This window comes from Panulirus ornatus, chromosome 12 (genome assembly GCF_036320965.1).
Source record: "Panulirus ornatus isolate Po-2019 chromosome 12, ASM3632096v1, whole genome shotgun sequence".
Taxonomy (NCBI): domain Eukaryota; kingdom Metazoa; phylum Arthropoda; class Malacostraca; order Decapoda; family Palinuridae; genus Panulirus; species Panulirus ornatus.
In genome coordinates, this window is record NC_092235.1 from 19,551,596 (window position 1) to 19,573,746 (window position 22,151).

General features: G+C 39.4%; 1 protein-coding gene across 1 annotated transcript in view; it reads left to right on the forward strand.

Moving 5' to 3' along the window:
• LOC139751828 (uncharacterized) overlaps nucleotides 1-22,151 on the forward strand; it is a 1,080,599-nt gene that overhangs the window by 672,045 nt on the left and 386,403 nt on the right. Inside the window, 1 exon segment of the mRNA XM_071667449.1 lies at nucleotides 5,682-5,813. Coding sequence (XP_071523550.1) covers nucleotides 5,682-5,813 — 132 coding nt within the window.

Here is a 22,151-nt window from a genome sequence, read left to right on the forward strand (position 1 = left end):
TTCCACACATCTCACTACATGTGCTTGAGAGTGCTCCAGGAGTACTGTACTTCATATGCCAGGCAGAAGAGTAGTGTAAGTAAACATAAATGGCACGTAGTAAGCATAAAGTGTTTTGCCCATTTGAGTTGTATATTCATTTTATTTAAAAAAATATGCTTTAGTGTATTATGATAAAGTTTTTGAAATAATAGTACAGAGCACTTGAGAATATCCCATACAGAGTGTCACCTGGATATCAGGACTGCCACAGCAAAAGTTAAGTGGTTAAAACTGGGTTGGGAGGGTGCTTATTTAGTCCATTGAGGCATAACTGTGTTTATGTGCTTAGTCAGTGTCAAGTTTGTTGGGGGAGGAAGGATCTTTTGAGTATAAATTGATGAATTGTGAAATCTGGGTGAGTTTTTTATATGTACTTAGGTGTTGGTGTTTATAGGATGTTTTAGATGTGAGGGGTCTTGGGTTTTTGTAAAGAATTGGGTGTTGAGCATTTTACTTTGTAGTAAAAATGTATTGGATGTCTTTTTGTTTTATTGTGTTGGAGTTGGGTGTTTTTGGCTGCTAGACAGCCTGTGACTGATCTGAGGGCCTTGTTTTGTGTAGTTTGCAGTTTTGTTATGTTTGCTTTTGAGAGGGTGCATGACTAGGCCAGTGAAGCTTAGTTGAGAGGATGGAGTGGATGACCTATCTGTATAGGATGCTGAGGGATTTTAGGTGGGGATACTGTCATGCTCTTTGGATATACCACTGAAGAGAGCAATGTAGGTTTTGAGAACTGAAAACCTTTTCCTAGGTTTATTTACCTTGCTTTGCCTTCCCCTCCTCTTTTCAGTAAACCTTTCTCATTACCGACTCTGCTTTTAGGTTGATGCCCGTACTTTGCAAATTCTGTGCTGTTGGGTGGCTGGGAATGATAGGTTGATGACATAGAGATATCTCTGTAGAAGTCTCGAACTGGCAGATGGCTGGCCTGAAATGAGCAAGTTGCCAATATCATGGGCAGGTGCTAGGTGGAAAAAGCGAGTGCTTCCTAATCAGAAACTTTGGGTTGGTAGGTCCAAATCATGGTTTTCTTAGATAATATCTTAGAGTACCTTTCATGATCGTACGACACTATTTCATAGAGAAAAGCTTTATCAGTTATCAAAACCTACGTTTCTTATTTTAGTAAATGGACAAGTTATAGTAGTAGACATAGCACAGGCAAAAACATTCTTCGATTGGAGCCATCTTGTTTGGGAGGAGACATAAATTGATATATGAGTAAAATAATACAGGTTAGAGGAAATTGAGCAGAATAGGTAACATAAGAGTCAACCTGTAAAGCTGATCTCCATTCAGAAATGATAGAAAGGGTTGCAACATTATTTTGGATAGAAAGGGATGATTAAGGAGAGGCATTACTTAGTAGGAGAGTTGAGAAAGCAGAACACTTTTAATTTCACTCTGACAGAGAAAGAGCTTGTGAAAGAATCACCTGAGATGTGCATTCACTACTTCAAACTAGAGTGAATAAGTTCCCTTTAGATATGTATAGTTTCTCACAATAAGAATGATTATGGGACTATAAAGCCCTCAGCTTAGAGAATGTTATTTTTGGTTGGTTTGTAGTGTTTTGTAATTTGATAAGGAGATATGATTTAAAGTAAGTAATGACTGAAATTTAGAAAGATGTGCATATTTATCCTGTTAAGATTAACCAGGCTACTGCATCTCCATTCTGAAGGGCTTTACAGATCTGATTCAAAGAAGTTATAAGTACAATGTAAGAAAAAGAATAGGTATTGGAGTCAGTAGAAGAGGGAGATTGTGTTGAAGTTTGTAGAGACAAGTCACCGAAATGAGAGTTAATTGGAGTAGAGGTTGAAGAAAGATCATTTATGGATGGAAGAAAGGGTATGCAGTGGGACAGAACCCTGAAGGAAATCTTTCCAGACAGGAGTCATACCATGAACAACTACTGTGATTGAATGAATAGACAGGAAGTTTTGCATTACAGAATAGAGAGAAACAGAAAAATCAAAGGATAGAAGTTTTGATTTATGCCACGTTGTTTTCCACTGGGTTATGTTGAATACCTTTTGTGAACTCAGTAATCCCTTTGTGCTACTGCTGATAAGATGGGAATGCAGTTCACAGGAAAGTAGTGGCTGTTAGTGGCCACACCCAGTCCATTCCTTTGGAGGTATTGAGGACCAAGGCAAAAGAGTCACCGAAATGCTTGAAAAAGGAGAAAGAGAGGTGAGTCACATATGAGAGATCACGAATGGGAAGGGTTTGGGTTTATAAACAGAGATTAAATAGGCAGGGAAGGATTGGAGCTAGCACTTTCCATTAGGTTGCAGAGGTATGCCATCCAAACCATACACCTTGCCCCTCTTTTTTTTTTTTTTTTTTTTTTTTTTTTTTTCTGGGGGCTGGGAGGGTATTCAGAAAATTTTGTGCAAGGAAAGTATAAGAGTAGGTAAAGGTTGAATGAGAGGATATTGTGGGAGAGGGAAGATTAGATGTAGGTAACTCATTCCTTTCAGTTCTCTGGTGTTAGATAGAAGAGGTAGCTTTTTTTGTCAGTTGACAGCAGTGCCCCTAATAATGGCTTTATTTATGTTTCCATTGCATTTGCCAAATATTTTCCTTATTTTAGTGATTATAATGTTGTATATTGTAAATCAAGCTTTCATTTACACATCATAGTAAATATGAGTGAACCAATGTAAATTACAATTGTTATTGCTAGAAAAATCCAGTATCATTCAGGTGGTGGATGGTAGGATCTTGAGTCACAGAAGTCTGTCTTATGTATGTTTCTTCTCAAAAGGATAATTTGATATGGGTGGTTTAAGTCTTATATGGTACATACTCTCTTAATGCTGTGTTTCAAAGAATATCTGTCTAGTATACTACAGCATTGGTCGATATATACAAAGGTAGATCCTTATGTTAGTGCTCTCCTTCATATGTATCTAATTATGGAAATCTCCTTATTGGTAAAGAAAATTAGATCAAATTGTTTTTGAAATACTGGAAAATGAATCTCACATCTTTGATGTTTTCTTTGGTTTATAGGACATTTGCCCACATCCCCTCAAATGACTAGATATGCATTTTATTTCATTAAAAGCATCTGTAGTGTGAACTCCCCAACATAGATAGTTTTGGATATGTCACAAAATCCAAATTTCGGTGGAAAATAGCACATTGAAGAGTTATGCCACAATCAAAGGTGATTTACTAGTTAGTCATATTTAGTAATTAGCATACTGATAATTATATATGAATAACTTCATATGTGTGATATTGTTGACATTTTGTGATTGTGGATAACTGTAATCTTTACTCTAATGATATATGTGATTCATAAATAAAGTGATGCCGGTAGTTTTAGTTGAGTAAATATCATATGAGTGTTATAGGCACTGAAAGATTGGTTTGATTTAAGGGATGAGTGATGGAAGACATACAAGCAGGGTAGGTTCAGTATATGGGATGTGAGTAATGTTATACATGGGGACTTGAGTGTTTCATAAGAAATACAGAGTACATTTATTTGTTGATGTAAGTAATCATGTTTGTGGAGAAATACAAACTCCAAGATAAGTATTATATACTCTATGAGAATGCTAGGACATGAAAATAAAACACTGTACTGGTATCTTATTGATATGATATGGGTAATGTAGGTTTTGTGGTGTAGGTTATAGATGATTAAATGATCTGGGACACTGTATTTATAGTGATATTATGGGTATTGTAAGATTTGATTAATATCTTTGGGGATAATTTTTTATTCAGGTTATTAAGGACGTGTGTGATCAGTATGGATGATGAAGAGACGGTAATACTATAGAATATGGGTCACTATGTCACTAATAAGCCAAGGATGTATGTGTGAAAAACTAGAATCATAGTTATGTAAAATGTGTGGAATATGGGCATTGGGTAACCATCAATGTAGATAAATTGGGATGTTGTTATCGTAGGATATAGGTAATTGATGTAAGATAAGTGGAACATTAGACTTTCATTACAATCGAGGTTATAGGGTAGGTGAATAAAAGGAAGCACTTAGATGCATGATCTAGGGATTCTTCCATTACAGTATTTCATTATTGGTTTTATTGTAGTTTTTTGTCTTGTTTGAGTGCCAAGTTTAGAAATAATGTGGAATATTAAAAGAATTTATCTTACAGGGTCCAAAATATTTATACAGAGCTTAGTGACAGAACTGTATGCTGAATTTAGATTAATAAGGTTGAATATTTTACATTTGAATAAAGTTGTCAAAATGTTTTTGTAGACTTCAACATAAAACTAGTCTGATACTATTCAGTTTTTATTCTGGATGGAAAAATTTACGAGGATAGTTGTTACCAATGCTGATAAACTTGACACATATGATTTTACAAAAGAGCAATATAAATTCTCAGTACAAGATATTCTTAATCCCATAAAGGACACAAATGAAAATATTGGATCATGTTTATAAGATACAGTCTTTACATGATGGGTTTTATGTAATTTTATGATTGAACTAAAGCATCCCATGGAAACACTGGCCTCTGGGAATGAAGACACCAAAAATATATGAGTTTGTTCTAAACCACCCACTTGTCAGGTTTAAGGCATATGATTTGAAAGATCACTGTACTAATCAGTCGTGTATGTATGTCATTTAGTTGGATAGATTCACCAGCTGTATTGCAAGACTTAGCACATGATTTCATGAATCACCAGCTGTAATGTAAGACTTAGCACATATTTTCTTTACAGTGTTTGATAAAACTTACTTTGGCACTTTCTACAATGCTACAGCAATGTTTTGAGTCATTCTGTCTGTGAGTGTCAAAAGGAGATACTACATCTTCAGTACGAGTTAAGGAAGTGGATATTATTTGATTTTACATCTGGATATGAGAGTTGTTTGGGAATAGGTATCAGACAAGCCTTCGTCCCAAAACGTTTCTGTACAGTTGATATGTATATTGATCTCTTAAGTCTGAAACAGTTAGCAGGAATGATAAGTTGTTTGTTCTTCAGTAAGTTGATTTCATATGCTTTTATGTTCCTGTAAAACTGGTATCTCTTAGACTTTTAACTGATGCTTAGATCACCTACATTTGATAGAGGTTCACCAGTCACAGATGTTTCATCAGAGAAGGTACAATGTTAGATTTGTTTCAGTAGAAAGCAGAACACTTAAGAAGAGAGCAGCACCTCACCATCCATTTTGTAAATGCTTTGCTAGGATTAATTCCTTGCACATCTTAACTGTCTGTCATATAGGCTTAGTTATGTATATTGCTTTTATAGAAAATTGTCTCAATAGTTACAACACTTTAGAAATTTTTCTTAATGATATAGTAGTTCTTATGAATTATTAGATGCTGTGCATTAATCCCTACAACAACCATCCATATTGCAAGATACAGTCCCTCTGTTAAGTCTCTTTCTCCCAAACGTATAGTCTAAAGTGATGAATAATTTTTAAATGGTTATTTAAGGATGCTAGTTTGCAGGGTCCATCTTAAGCATCAGCATCTCAGACTTAATACTCTACTGAATTTACATGTTTAACTGACTGGTAGCTAGACAACTTATTGCAAGGGTGGTTTCAGAATGTGGTCTTGAGTTACAGGGTCTCAAAATTTCATTTGGTGGGCGGTTTTGTGCTGTTGTTGCAGACTCGTTGACACCAAATATTGCAGAGCCGTTGAAACCAAGCAAGCCTGCTCCTCTGCCTAAGCCACAACCGCCACCCAAACCACCCAATTTGGTGCTCACTCGTCCATCTCTGTCGCTACAGAATTCGACAGGTACTGAGGCTTCAGCCATGCATCTCAACCCACACCCAGACTCAGCATTTGTCTTCCACTAGCACGTCCATGGAAAGATTTCTTGTAGATTTAAAGGATCACGTTGATATGCAATAATTTCTTTTACACTTGCACTTTCATTCATCTACACCTTCTCTTGATCCTGAAACTCCCTCACCTGAGCTACCACACAATAATCCTTGATTTTTTAAAACAACTCTATTGCCATATGAGTAAACACACACACACACACACACACACACACACACACACACACACACACACACACACACACACACACTTAGTTCAGGCAATAGAAATGAAATAAAGGAGGAGCTAAGCTTCAAGAAAAGAACAGCAGTCTTTGACTCATCCACTCTCAAGGTGAAAAGAACAGAGCATTGGTGAATTTGATGATGAGAATATTGAGAAATTCTTTAAAAGTGTTGAGCTGATTGATTAAAAGTCACAGCAGGAAGCTTAGAGAAAAGTCAGAAGAGATGTAGGGGAATTATGAACACTAGAGTAGTAGATATATAGATTGTGCTGAGTCTAGAGGAAAATGTAATGTCACTTAGGAATTCAAAACATAATAAAAGATTGAGAGATGTTTTCCCATAACTGTCAAACTTCTTTTCCTTCTGCACAGATGAAATAGGCTTATACAAACAATGCCTCAGTGATTTTGTTGTTGGTATCCTAACCATTTTATCTTGGGCTTGTGTTCAAGTCCCAGAGAGAGTAGTTGTATCTTAGCTAGTCCCCTGCTTTGGCATTGGATCAGTGGTTGAATATCTGGTGTAAGCTGGTGCTTACAAATATTCATGAAATTATGATATATGACCTTTAACCCCTTTCTGTGGTCCATGTAGCTCTAAGGCAGTGCTGAAATTGGCAGCAGATAAAGTATGAGATATTCTTTGACAAGATTGTACTTTGGTGATGCATCCTCAATAAAGGTGTGGTTACACCACAGGGAGGAGGAATGCAGTATTGCCAGTGAAATTTGTTTTTTGAAAAAAGACTGGTGATTGGGAATACATGGTTAAGACTGGTGATTGGGAATACATGGTTTAAAAAGAGATATACACAAGTATATGTATGTGAGTGGGAGACATGGTCAAAGGGCATGATTAAATTACATGTTAACTGATAGGCATGTAGAAGAGAGACTTTTGGATGTTAATGTGCTGAGAGGGGCAACTGGTGGGATGTCTGACTATCTTGTGGAGGCAGAGGTGAAGATTTGTAGAGGTTTACAAAAAAGAAGAGAGAATATCGGGGAGAAGAGAGTGGTGAGAGTAAGTGAGCCTGGAAAGGAGACTTGTGTGAGGAAGTACCAGGAGAGATTGAATGTAGAATGGCAAAAGATGAGAGCAAATGATGTGAGGGGAGTGGGTGAGGAATGGGATGTATTTAGGGAAGCAGTGATGTCATGTGCAAGAGATGCATGTAGTATGAGAAAGGTGGGAGGTGGGCAGATTAGAAAGGGTAGTGAGTGGTGGGATTAAGAAGTAAAGTTGTAAGTGAAAGAGAAAAGAAAGGCATTTGGAAAAAATCTTCACTTGGCCGCCTTTTCTGTTTCTTCTTTTAGAAAAGTAAAAACTGGAGGGGAGGATTTCCAACCCCCTGCACCCACCCCTTTTAGTCACCTTCTACGACATGCAGAGAGTATGTGGAAAGTATCCTCTCTCCACTATACCCAAAAAAGGAACAAAGAAGAGGGCCAAGTGAGGATATTCCCTCTAAGGCTTAGTCCTCTGTTCTCACCGCTACCTCGCTAATGCGGGAAATGGCAAATATGCATGAAAAAAATATGTATCTGGCAAATGTGGGAAATGATGAATATGTATGAATGGATGAAGGCAGCAGATATGAATATGTATATATGTATATGTCTGTGTATGTATACATTAAAATGTATAGGTATATATATGTGTGTGTGTGTGGACGTTTATCTATATGCATATGTATGTGGGTGGGTTAGGCCTTTCTTTCGTCTGTTTCCCTGCGCTACACCGCTAACACGGGAGACAGCGGCTAAGTATTGTTCGCTGATGATACAGCACTAGTGGCTGATTCGGGTGAGAAACTGCAGAAGCTGGTGACTGAGTTTGGTAAAGTGTGTGAAAGAAGAAAGCTGAGAGTAAATGTGAATAAGAGGAAGGTTATTAGTTACACTATGGTTGAGGGACAAGTCAGTTAGGAGGTAAGTTTGAATGGAGAAAAACTGGAAGAAGTGAAGTGTTTTAGATATCTGGGAGTGGATTTGGCAGTGGATGGAACCATGGAAGCAGAAGTGAGTCATAGGGTGGGGGAGGGGGCGAAAGTTCTGGGAGCGTTGAAAAATGTGTGGAAGGTGAGAACGTTATCTCGTAAAGCAAAAATGGGTATGTTTGAAGGAATAGTGGTTCCAACAATGTTGTTTTTTTCATTCATTTCAAGCTAAAAGTTTGTTTCTAAATTGTTCTTACATTTTTCATATGTATATATATGTATGTGTGTGTGTGTGTGTGTGTGTGCGTGTGTGTGTGTGCGTGTGTGTGTGTGTATATGTATATATATATGTATATTATCCCTGGGGATAGGGGTGAAAGAATACTTCCCACGTATTCCTCGCGTGTCGTAGAAAGCGACTAGAGGGGACGGGAGCGGGGGGCCGGAAATCCTCCCCTCCTTGTAGTAACTTTCTAAAATGGGAAACAGAAGATATATATATATATATATATATATATATATATATATATATATATATATATATATATATATATATATATATATGTATATATGTGTGTGTGTTTGTGTGTTTGTTATTACTTATTATACTTAATCGCTGTTTCCCATGTCAGCGAGGTAGTGCCAGGAAACAGACGAAGAATGGCCCATCCACTCACATACACATACATAAACACCCATGCATGCACATATACATACATATACATATCAATATATACACATATATATACATACATATTCATACTTGCTTGCTTTCATCCATTCCTGGCACTACCCTCCCCAAAGGAAACAGCATCACTACCCACTGCTTCAGCCACATTCATTTACTTTCAGTCTCTAGGTGTAATGTATAATGCTCTGAAACCACTGCTCCCTATCCACATCCATGGTTTACCTCAGGCGTTTCGCATGCCATGGTTCAGTCCATGACAGCATGTCAGTATATGGGGAGAATGAATACTAACCGCATACTCCCTGCATGTTGTAAAAGGCAACTAAAAGGGATGGGAGTGGGGGGGCTGGAAATCCTCCCCTTGTGACTTTACTTTCTCAAAAGAAGGAAGAGAGAAAGGGACCAATTGAGGATTTTCCTTCTACAGCTCAGTCATCTGTTCTTGACTCTACCTCACTAATGTGGAAAATGGTGAATATGTATAAAATAAAGATTTATATTTATGTGCATAAAACCAGTAGGGAAGTGAAACATGATAAGTTCCCAAGTGCATTTTCATTTAATGATCACATCATCAGGGGAGGTACAAGAATGAGATAGAAGATGTAAAGCAGTTGGTTGTTATACAAGGAAGAGACGTAGCTAAGACACTATTGGTAAACAAGCGTTATCAGATAGTGGTGTTCGGGCATCATACCTCTCATAAGATTTTTATTATGTAGACAAGAAAGGGAACTGTTTACAAATTTTGCCTATGACAAAGCTATCCAATTTGTGTAGACCTTTACTAATATTAATGTTACAATTCTTTGTGTATTTAATGATAGAAGATTCTGTGATATTTCTCATGGTAAAGGAGTTACAGTTGATAACTGAATTGGCCAATTCAGCTGTTCTTACTCAACAGCCCAAGTAATGACAATATTATAGTTTACAGAATTCCTTTGGACAGATAGCCAAAGACTCAAAATCTTGTTTAAGTCAACATTAATACTCCATCCGCACTGGTCAATGATCTAGTGCTCTGTTCACTTACAGGAATGAAAACGCATCTTATTGACTTGCCCAGAGCTTCTTAAACCATGAAGTGTAAAAGTTGTTTGAATAGAAATTTATTTGAATCTGCTCTTATACAGCTGACTCATGGTAAGAATATGTATGTAAGTAGAGGATTATTTAGTTTAGACAGTGTCATCTTACATATATTTCACCATGACTTGATACAGCTGTAGTGACCTGAGTAGTAGAGTTAGGTTTGTTACCTGAGTGTCCTCTGACTCCACAGGGATTCCCATACTACCCTCACAGCCTACTTCAGTACCATGTAAGCTGTGATCCTGTTAACATCTACTGGTGTCTATGTATATTTTCCTCCCTCTGTGATTTGTTACTACCTGCTTCTGGAGATATGTTGAAATGCACAAAAGCGCTAAAACAAATTTTCCTGCTTTGATTTTCCCTCATGGTCTACAAGTTCATGCAGGAAACATTGATCTTGTATGAAGGAAAAAAATTTAGTCCTCTCTTCTTAACGCTATCTCGCTTTTGCAGGAAATGGCAAATATGTGTAAAAGTGGGAGACCAAATTGGAGGTGGAAGGATGGAGTGAAAAAGACTTTAAGTGATCGGGGCCAGAACGTACAGGAGGGTGAAAGGCGTGCAAGGAATAGAGTGAATTGGAACGATGTGGTATACCGGGGTTGACGTGCTGTCAATGGATTGAACAAGGGCATGTGAAGCATCAGGGGTAAAACAGAAAGTTTTATGGAGCCTGGATGTGGAAAGGGGGCTGTGGTTTTGGTGCATTACACATGACAGCTTGAGACTTGAGTGTGAACGCAGGGGGAGGGGGAGTGCTACTTCACGTAAGGAGGGGTGGCGACGGGAATGGATGAAGGAAGCAAGTGTGAATGTGTACACATGTATATATATGTATATGTCTGTGTATGTATACGTTGAAATGTATAGGTATGTATATGTGCGTGTGTGGGCGTTTATGTATATACATGTGTAGGTTGGTGGGTTGGGCCATTCTTTCGTCTATTTCCTTGCGCTACCTCACTGACCTGGCAGGGTGGTGACGGGAATGAATAAGGGCAAACAGTATGAATTATGTACATGTGTATATATATATATATATATTTTTTTTTTTTTTTTTTTTTTTTTTATACTTTGTCGCTGTCTCCCGCGTTTGCGAGGTAGCGCAAGGAAACAGATGAAAGAAATGGCCCAACCCCCCCCCCCCCCATACACATGTACATACACACGTCCACACACGCAAATATACATACCTACACAGCTTTCCATGGTTTACCCCAGACGCTTCACATGCCTTGATTCAATCCACTGACAGCACGTCAACCCCTGTATACCACATCGCTCCAATTCACTCTATTCCTTGCCCTCCTTTCACCCTCCTGCATGTTCAGGCCCCGATCACACAAAATCTTTTTCACTCCATCTTTCCACCTCCAATTTGGTCTCCCTCTTCTCCTCGTTCCCTCCACCTCCGACACATATATCCTCTTGGTCAATCTTTCCTCACTCATTCTCTCCATGTGCCCAAACCATTTCAAAACACCCTCTTCTGCTCTCTCAACCACGCTCTTTTTATTTCCACACATCTCTCTTACCCTTACGTTACTTACTCGATCAAACCACCTCACACCACACATTTTCCTCAAACATCTCATTTCCAGCACATTCATCCTCCTGCGCACATCTCTATCCATAGCCCACGCCTCGCAACCATACAACATTGTTGGAACCACTATTCCTTCAAACATACCCATTTTTGCTTTTAATACATATTTTTTTTTTTTTTTTTTGTGAGAAACTGCAGACGCTGGTGACTGAGTTTGGTAAAGTGTGTGAAAGAAGAAAGTTAAGAGGAAATGTGAATAAGAGCAAGGTTATTAGGTACAGTAGGGTTGAGGGTCAAGTCAATTGAGAGGTAAGTTTGAATGGAGAAAAACTGGAGGAAGTAAAGTGTTTTAGATGTCTGGGAGTGGATCTGGCCGTGGATGGAACCATGGAAGCGGAAGAGGATCATAGGGTGGGGGAGGGGGCAAAAATCCTGGGAGCCTTGAAGAATGTGTGGAAGTCGAGAACAGTATCTCGGAAAGCAAAAATGGGTATGTTTGAAGGAATAGTGGTTCCAACAATTTTGTATGGTTGCGAGGCGTGGGCTATGGATAGAGTTGTGCGCAGGAGGGTGGATGTGCTGGAAACGAGATGTTTGAGGACAGTGTGTGGTGTGAGGTGGTTTGATCGAGTAAGTAACGTAAGGGTAAGAGAGATGTGTGGAAATAAAAAGAGCGTGGTTGAGAGAGCAGAAGAGAGTGTTTTGAAATGGTTTGGGCACATGGAGAGAATGAGTGAGGAAAGATTGACCAAGAGGATATATGTGTCGGAGGTGAAGGGAACGAGGAGAAGTCGGAGACCAAATTGGAGGTGGAAAGATGGAGTGAAAAAGATTTTGTGTGATCGGGGCCTGAACATGCAGGAGGGTGAAAGGAGGGCAAGGAATAGAGTGAATTGGATCGATGTGGTATACCGGGGTTGACGTGCTGTCAGTGGATTGAATCAGGGCATGTGAAGCGTCTGGGGTAAACCATGGAAAGCTGTGTGGGGCCTGGATGTGGAAAGGGAGCTGTGGTTTCGGGCATTATTGCATGACAGCTAGAGACTGAGTGTGAACGAATGAGGCCTTTGTTGTCTTTTCCTAGCGCTACCCCGCACACATGAGGGGGGAGGGGGATGGTATTCCATGTGTGGCGAGGTGGCGATGGGAATGAATAAAGGCAGACAGTGTAAATTGTGTGCATGGGTATATATGTATGTGTCTGTGTGTGTATATATATGTGTACATTGTGATGTATAGGTATGTATATTTGCGTGTGTGGACGTGTGTGTATATACATGTGTATGAGGGTGGGTTGGGCCATTTCTTTCGTCTCTTTCCTTGCGCTACCTCGCAAACGCGGGAGACAGCGACAAAGCAAAATAAATAAATAAATAAATAAATAAAATATATATATATATTTTGCGGAAGATGAAAGCCGGCAAGGCAGCAGGTTTGGATGGTATTGCAGTGGAATTTATTAAAAAAGGGGGTGACTGTATTGTTGACTGGTTGGTAAGGTTATTTAATGTATGTATGACTCATGGTGAGGTGCCTGAGGATTGGCGGAATGCGTGCATAGTGCCATTGTACAAAGGCAAAGGGGATAAGAGTGAGTGCTCAAATTACAGAGGTATAAGTTTGTTGAGTATTCCTGGTAAATTATATGGGAGGATATTGATTGAGAGGGTGAAGGCATGTACAGAGCATCAGATTGGGGAAGAGCAGTGTGGTTTCAGAAGTGGTAGAGGATGTGTGGATCAGGTGTTTGCTTTGAAGAATGTATGTGAGAAATACTTAGAAAAGCAAATGGATTTGTATGTAGCATTTATGGATCTGGAGAAGGCATATGATAGAGTTGATAGAGATGCTCTGTGGAAGGTATTAAGAATATATGGTGTGGGAGGCAAGTTGTTAGAAGCAGTGAAAAGTTTTTATCGAGGATGTAAGGCATGTGTACGTGTGGGAAGAGAGGAAAGTGATTGGTTCTCAGTGAATGTAGGTTTGCGGCAGGGGTGTGTGATGTCTCCATGGTTGTTTAATTTGTTTATGGATGGGGTTGTTAGGGAGGTGAATGCAAGAGTTTTGGAAAGAGGGGCAAGTATGAAGTCTGTTGGGGATGAGAGAGCTTGGGAAGTGAGTCAGTTGTTGTTCGCTGATGATACAGCGCTGGTGGCTGATTCATGTGAGAAACTGCAGAAGCTGGTGACTGAGTTTGGTAAAGTGTGTGAAAGAAGAAAGTTAAGAGTAAATGTGAATAAGAGCAAGGTTATTAGGTACAGTAGGGTTGAGGGTCAAGTCAATTGGAAGGTGAGTTTGAATGGAGAAAAACTGGAGGAAGTGAAGTGTTTTAGATATCTGGGAGTGGATCTGGCAGCGGATGGAACCATGGAAGCGGAAGTGGATCATAGGGTGGGGGAGGGGGCGAAAATTCTGGGAGCCTTGAAGAATGTGTGGAAGTCGAGAACATTATCTCGGAAAGCAAAAATGGGTATGTTTGAAGGAATAGTGGTTCCAACAATGTTGTATGGTTGCGAGGCGTGGGCTATGGATAGAGTTGTGCACAGGAGGATGGATGTATAAGTGCATAAGTACCCCTATACCCATGCATAAGTACCCTTATACTAAGCTAGGTACCCATTTTATTAACCACTCTAGGAGTGGAAGAACAGCTAGGTTGACTGTGGACTGACTGCTGCAACCATGATTCCAAACTATATGCTCAATTCGGGGCAGCCTGTGGATGCATCATGATCATGAATGCTATCTGATACAGCATGGAGGTAATGAGTGAATTTGTTCTTTAAAGAGATGCAACCAGGGGCTTTACATGAAAATAAGCAAGAAATTTGGAAAATATGTAAAGAATTCCTTCTTTAGTATAAGAGTAGCAGTGAATGGAATAAAAGGAATGATGAAACTGTGAATGTGAACAGCCTACAGATGTCAAAAAAGTTGTACTGACAGTAGAGAGAATTCAAGAGAATGAGTCTCATGAGTGAAACTCCCTCCCACCCATCAAGTACAAATAGGTAGTTACACATATGCACCGGAGAGGCTAGGTTGAGGCAGGAAGCTAATGCAAAGCAACAGCTTTTTAGATGCACTGCACTTTCTACAAGCCTATTGTACAGCTAAGGGAAAAGTCAGCTACAGTAGGGGCCCATAGATGCAACATTTCTTTGAAGTATTTTCCAGTTTCTGCATAGTGACGAGAAAGTGGATGAACATGGGAAAAGTTTTTGAGAAGACACTTTTATTTTCCAAGTAAAGGCAATTGCCAATCAGGAAATCCAAACTTAGATTCCTTTGACCATCCACATTTCATATTCTGTGGCTAGGAACATATGATCCAGAGCTGGGGAATCTAATTTGGTAATTTTGAGCCAGTAAGCAAGTATACCATCATTCCTAGAATCTGGAGAGCATTTTGAAAACATTAGTACTAAAGGAATTGGACAAGGCCAATACATAGGAACATACGAAAGCACAGAAACATGGTCCAGTGCACAATTGAAGGAAGTTCTTCAAGGGAAGGTTATGAAGTGCAAGTTCATGATGATCTTTGAGCTCGAAGGAAATTTCTTCCTAACAAAGTGGAAAGAGAAGCCAGGAAATGAACCATGGTAGAATGTTACTTGATGTGATGGAACTGACTTTTGCAGGTCAAGAAGCAAGAGAAGTCAATAGAATGGGGTTATACAGTCAAAACACATGGAAAATATGTAGTCAGGTGCTAAGGCAATTGCATAAACTTATCAGAATGGGGAGGTGTAAGGTGTACATATCAAGAGCAACAAACAAATAGAGGAAAGGGGCAAGGAAAGGAGGACAAGACAAAGAAAAATAAAAAGGAATATGATTAGATCAAAGGGAGGATGGAAATAAGTGGTAGCAAGTGCAGTAGACTGAAGGGTCTTTATACCGAAACAGATGGACTAGTGGTAATCAATAAGGAATTAGAATTTAAAGATTGCTTTAGAGAAAATGATATTCCCTCTAAGGCTCAGTCCTCTGTTCTTAATGCTACCTCGCTAATTTAGGAAATGGCAAATGTATAAAAAAGAATATATATTATTATACTTTGTCGCTGTCTCCTGCGTTAGCAAGGTAATGCAAGGAAGCAGAAAAAAGAATGGCCCAACCCACACACATACACATATATAAACATAAACGTCCAACACGTCCAAACACGCACATATACATACCTATACATTTCAATGTATACATATATGTATACATACACAGACATATACATTTATACACATGTACATGATTCATACTTGCTGCCTTCATTCATTCCCATCGCCACCCCGCCACACATGAAATGACACCCTCCTCCCCCCACACGCGTGCAAGGTAGCACTAGGAAAAGACAACAAAGGCAACATTCGTTCACACTCATTCTCTGGCTGTCATGTATAATGCACCAAAACCATGGCTCCCTTTCCACATCCAGGCCCCACGAAACTTTCCATGGTTTACCCCAGATGCTTCACATGCCCTGGTTCAATCCATTGACAGCACGTCGACCCCAGTATACCACATCGTCCCAATTCACTCTAATCCTTGCATGCCTTTCACCCTCCTGCATGTTCAGGCCCCGATTGCTCAAAATCTTTTTCACTCCATCTTTCCACCTCCAATTTGGTCTCCCACTTCTCCTCGTTCCCTCCACCTCTGACATGTATATCCTCTTTGTCAATCTTTCCTCACTCATTCTCTCCATGTGGCCAAACCATTTCAAAACCCTCTTCTGCTCTCTCAACCTCACTCATTTTATTATCACATATCTCTGTCACCCTTTCATTCCTTACTCAATCAGACCTCCTCACACCACTTATTGTCCTCAAACATCTCATTTCCAACACATCCACCCTCCTCCGCACAACCCTATCTATAGTATAGCATAGTATGTTTGAGGAAAGGAACCTGGATGTTTTGGCTCTGAGTGAAATGAAGCTCAAGGTAAAGGACAAGAGTGGTTTGGGAATGTTTTGGGAGTAAAGTCAGGGGTTGGTGAAAAGACAAGAGCAAGGGAAGGAGTAGCACTACTCCTGTGGGAGTGTGATAGATTGTAAGAAAGTAAATTCTTGAAAGTGGAAGGAGAGAGATGCGTGATTATTGGTGCCTATGCACCTGGGCATGAGAAGAAAGATCAAGAGGGGCAAGTGTTTTAGGAACAGCTCCATGAGTGTGTTAGCAATTTTGATGCATGAGATCAGGTTATAGGGATGGGTGATTTGAATGCAAAGGTGAGTGATGTGGCAGTTTAGGGAATAATTTGTGTACATGGGGTGTTCAGTGTTGTAAATGGAAATTGGTGAAGAGCTTGTAGATTTGTGTGCTGAAAAAGGACTGGTGATTGGGAATTCCTGGTTTAAAAAGAGAGATATACATAAGTATACGTATGTGAGTAGGAGAGATGGCCAGAGAGCATTATTGGATTACGTGTTAATTGATAGGCGCATGAAAGAGAGACTTTTGGATGTTAATGTGTTGAGAGGTGCAACTGGAGAGATGTCTGATCATTATCATGTGGAGGCGAGGGTGAAGATTTGTAGAGGTTTTCAGAAAAGAAGAATGTTGGGGTGAAGAGAGTGGTGAGAGTAAGTGAGCTTGGGAAGGAGACTTGTGTGAGGAAGTACCAGGAGAGACTGAGTGCAGAATGGAAAAAGGTGAGAGCAAAGGATGTATGGGGAGTGGGGGAGGAATGGGATGTATTTAGAGAAGCAGTGATGGCTTGCAAAAGATGCTTGTGGCATGAGAAGTGTGGGAGATGGGCAGATTAGAAAGGGTAGTGAGTGGTGGGATGAAGAAGTAAGATTATTGGTGAAAGAGAAGAGAGAGGCATTTGGACGATTAGTGAAAGAGAAGAGAGGCATTTGGAAGATTTTTATAGGGAAGTAGTCAAATGACTGGGAGATGTAGAAAAGAAGGAGGCTAAAGTTCAAGAGAAAGGTACAAGAGGTGAAAAAGAGGGCAAATGAGAGTTGGGTTGAGAGAGTATCGTTAAACTTTAGGGAGAATAAAAAGATGTTTTGAATGGTAAATAAAGTGCGTAAGACAAGAGAACAAATGGGAACATCGTTGAAGGGGGCTAATGGGGAGGTAAGAACAAGTAGTGGTGATGTGAGGAGGTGGAGTAAGTATTTTGAAGGTTTGTTGAATGTGTTGGATGATAGAGTAGCAGATATAGTGTGTTTTGGTCGAGGTGGTGTGCAAAGTGAGAGGGTTAGGGAGAATGGTTTGGTAAACAGAGAAGAGGTAGTGAAAGCTTTGCTGAAGATGAAAGCCAGCGAGGCAGCGGGTTTGGATGGTATTGCAATGGAATTTATTAAAAAAGGGGGTGACTGTGTTGTTGACTGGTTGGTAAGGATATTTAATGTATGTATTGCTCATGGGGAAGTGCCTTAGGATTGGCAGAATGCTTGCATAGTGCCATTGTAAGGCAAAGGGGATAAAGGTGAGTGTTCAAATTACTAAGGTATAAGTTTGTTGAGTATTCCTTGGAAATAATATGGGAGGGTATCAGTTGAGAGGGTGAAGGCATGTACAGAGCATCAGATTGGGGAAGAGCAGTGTGGTTTCAGAAGTGGTAAAGGATGTGTGGATCAGGTGCTTGCTTTGAAGAATGTTTGTGAGAAATACTTAGAAAAACAAATGGATTTGTATGTAGCATTTATGGATCTGAATAAGGCATATGATAGAGTTGATAGAGATGCTCTGTGGAAGGTATTAAGAATATATGGTGTGGGAGGCAAGTTGCTAGAAGCAAAGAAAAGTTTTTACCGAGGATGTAAGGCTTGTGTATGAGTAGGAAGAGAGAAAAGTGATTGGTTCTCAATGAATGTCGGTTTGCGGCAGGGGCGTGTGATGTCTCCATGGTTGTTTAATTTGTTTATGGAGGGGGTTGTTAGGGAGGTGAATGCAAGAATTTTTTGGAGAGGGGCAACTATGCAGTCTGTTGTGGATGAAAGGGCTTGGGAAGTGAGTTCGCTGATGATACAGCACTGGTGGCTGATTCAGGTGCGAAACTGCAGAAGCTTGTGACTGAGTTTGGTAAAATGTTTGAAAGAAGAAAGCTGAGAGTAAATGTGAATGAGAGCAAGGTTATTAGGTACAGTAGGGTTGAGGGACAAGTCAATTGGGAGGTAAGTTTGAATGGAGAAAAACTGGAGGAAGTGAAGTGTTTTAGATATCTGGGAGTGGTTTTGGCAGCGGATGGAACCATGGAAGTGAAAGTGAGCCACAGGGTGGGGGAGGGGGCGAAAGTTCTGGAAGTGTTGAAAAATGTGTGGAAAGCGAGAATATTATCTCGGAAAGCAAAAATGGGTATGTTTGAAGGAATAGTGGTTCCAACAATGTTATATGGTTGCGAGGCATGAGCTATAGATAGGGTTGTGCGAAGGAGAGTGGATGTGTTGAAAATGAGATGTTTGAGGACAATATGTGGTGTGAGGTGGTTTGATTGAGTAAGTAATGAAAGGGTGACAGAGATAAGTGATAATGGAATGAGTTTGGTTGAGAGAGCAGAATAGGGTGTTTTGAAATGGTTTAGCCGCATGGAGAGAATGAGTGAGGCAAGATTGACAAAGAGGATATATGTGTCGGAGGTGGAGGGAACGAGGAGAAGTGGGAGACCAAATGGAGGTGGAAGGATGGAGTAAAAAAGACTTTGAGCGATCTGGGCCTGAACATGCAGGAGGGTGAAAGGCATGCAAGGAATAGAGTGAATTGGAACGGTGTGGTATACTGGGGTCGACGTGCTGTTAATGGATTGAACCAGGGCACGTGAAGCATCTGGGGTAAACCATGGAAAGTTTTGTGGGGCCTGGATGTGGAAAGGGATCTGTGGTTTCGGTGCATCAAATGTGACAGCTAGAGACTGAGTGTGAATGAATGTGTCCTTTGTTGTCTTTTTCTAGCGCTATCTCGCACACGTGGAGGGGGAAGGGGTTGTCATTTCGTGTGTGGCAGAAATGACTGAAGGCAGCAAGTATGAATTATGCACATGTGTATATATGTATATGTCTGTGTATGTATATATGTACACGTTGAAATGTATAGGTATGTATATGTGCGTGTGTGGACGTGTAGGTGTATACATGTGTATGTGGGTGGGTTGGGCCACTCTTTCCTCTGTTTCCTTGTGCTACCTCGCTAACGAGGGAGACAGCAACAAAGTATAATAAAATATGAAATATATAGTGTTAAGAAATGGTCTTGATTAGTGCTTCAGTTCCCCATGCCATTTTAGCTAATATAATAAAAGAAAATATGGAGAAAATGAAGGAGGAGAGGCTTACAAAGAGGATATATGTGGTGGAAGAGGGGAAACGGAGAACAGAGAGACCAAAATGGAGATGGATAGATAGAATGAAAAAGATTTTGATTGGTCGGGGCCTGAACTTGCAGGAAGGTGAAAGGTATGCAAGGGATAGAGTGAATTGGAACAGTTTGGTGTACTGGTGTTGACTTGCTGTCAGTGAACTGAACCAGGGCATGTGAAGCATCTGGGGCAAACCATGGAACAGTCTGTGGGGCCTGTTATGGATGGCAAGTTGTGGTTTTGGTGCATTACATCGGACAGATAAATAATGGATGTGAGCAGATGAAGCCTTTGTTTGTTCCTGGAACTACCTCACTAATGTGGGAAATGGTGATCAAGTATGAGTAACAAAACCGTTTAAATATATGGAAAAGAAATCATACCCAGAAGCAACCAGTAATCATTCTCTTCTTACATGATTACAGAGGATCTGTACCATCAGCCAGGACCTGTGCCCATCAATTCGATACTCTTCTACACGCTACTTCACCAATATAGAGAAAAGTTTACAACTACACTTGTTTTTAGTATATTCTTCAGTGATATAAGATAGATATTATGTAATTGGAAAAATATATGGATTTACTTTTTAAGTGAAAATATACACACACAAAAAACATGAACCTACTGAAATCCTATTAAATAGAAATATGCAAAACATAAACCTTTTGATAAACCTAGTACATTTAAAAGGTTAAGGAGCATGATATTGTTAGCTAAAATCAAAAGTTGCATTAGATGTATAGATAAGGAAGGAAAAATTTAGCAATATTTGCCAGTTACTTGAGACCCAAATCAGCTCATGCATCATTCACTTGGCCAACACACATGAAGAGACATAGTTATCTGATACACAAGGTCCAAAAAAGAATTTGCTTAAAACAAGGAAGCTGAATAACAGGGAGAGGACAGCGGCCATAAATTCACCATTTTAGAAGAGAGAGGATAGAGTATAGAGGATAGAGTAAGAAAAAAGTGGAAAATAAGTAAAGAAGCTTTGTAGTAGCAGGATTGTGGGTGATTAGGACAACCAAAGTGAAGAAATTCTAAATGCAGAGAGTACAGGAAAGTTTAAAAGACTGTTATGTTAAGGAAATTTTCAGTTATATTTAGAGCTCCCATCCTGTACGTACAAATAGTTACTCACAAACACATGCACAAAGTTATTTTGCATTGCACTGCATTTTCGCTTATGTCATTTCCCAGCATTGTATATATTGCATAGTGAACACTTGGATTCTTTTCTTGCATTTCATCAGTGAACACAATTACACACATTTGAGACTGTAATGCATCTGATCTTTTTCTCTCTTAAAACTGCATTTCATCTTTCATTTTCCTTAACCTTTCTCACAGGAAATTAGATAACAGTGAAGAAAACACTTGATGATAATATTTATTTGTTAGATACTTCCAAAAGTATGACATATCTCACTATTATTGTCTGTGAGTACTCCTGGAGCACCTCATTCACTTGGCATTGGAGCAGTAGAAGTTAAAGGGTGCGTAGCAGACATAATCATTGTTTCACCATGTTGAGTTGTATATCATTTGATACAAAAGTATCATGAACCAGTTAATGTTTTTTAATAGAGTATTTGAGTGTTCCACACAAATGTTACCTTGGATTTTAGGACTGCCTCAATAAAAGGGTTAAGCAGGCAAAGTATAACAATAAGGAATTAAGTGGAATATTCATTAAAGAAGGTAGACCTAGGGAAAATGATAGTGAGATAAAGAGTAGTCAGAAGGCAAGTTACCGGGAGACAGCTAAAGAGTCTAGTGAGTCAGAAAAGTCCTGGAACAGAGATATAGTTCAGTGACCAAAGGAGAAGACAGATCTGATATTGCCAGAGTAGTGGCGATTAGACTTACAAAATCGATAGAATCTGACTTCATCTATCCAGAGGGATACCTGATAGCAAGGAGCAAAAGAGGAGATGAATAGGAGGAATGGTCTCCTTAATAAGGAACAACAGTAAGTTTGAGTTATTGATGAATGTCCCTTTCAAACAATACAAATTGGAAAAAGTAAATGTTTGAAAGATTTGTTTAGTGATGCTGATGCTTTTATTATAATCCTCCAAGTAATTTTTATGAACCAGTACAAATGTACACTCATTGTTCAGAAATTGTTAAGCTTGATGTTGGAGGAATTCACTTATAAGGAATAAAGCATGGAGAATTTAAATTCTCTTGAAGATACAGAGTCATGAAGAGACAAGTTTTAATAGAGTATGCAAGAAATGATACACCAGTGATCAAGTAATGCTTAGATTTTATCACATGGTTGACAAGGATATAAAAAGATCTGAGAGGAAATCATGTACTGTAAGAGATGCAGATGTCACAACAACAAGCCAGCATTTGAAGGATAAGATATAATGAGGTACGAGTTTTGCAAGTTAATGAAGAAGGATTAGAGACACTTTGATAAAGAGTTTTGAGGACAAGGCAGGAGATAGTCCAAAATTT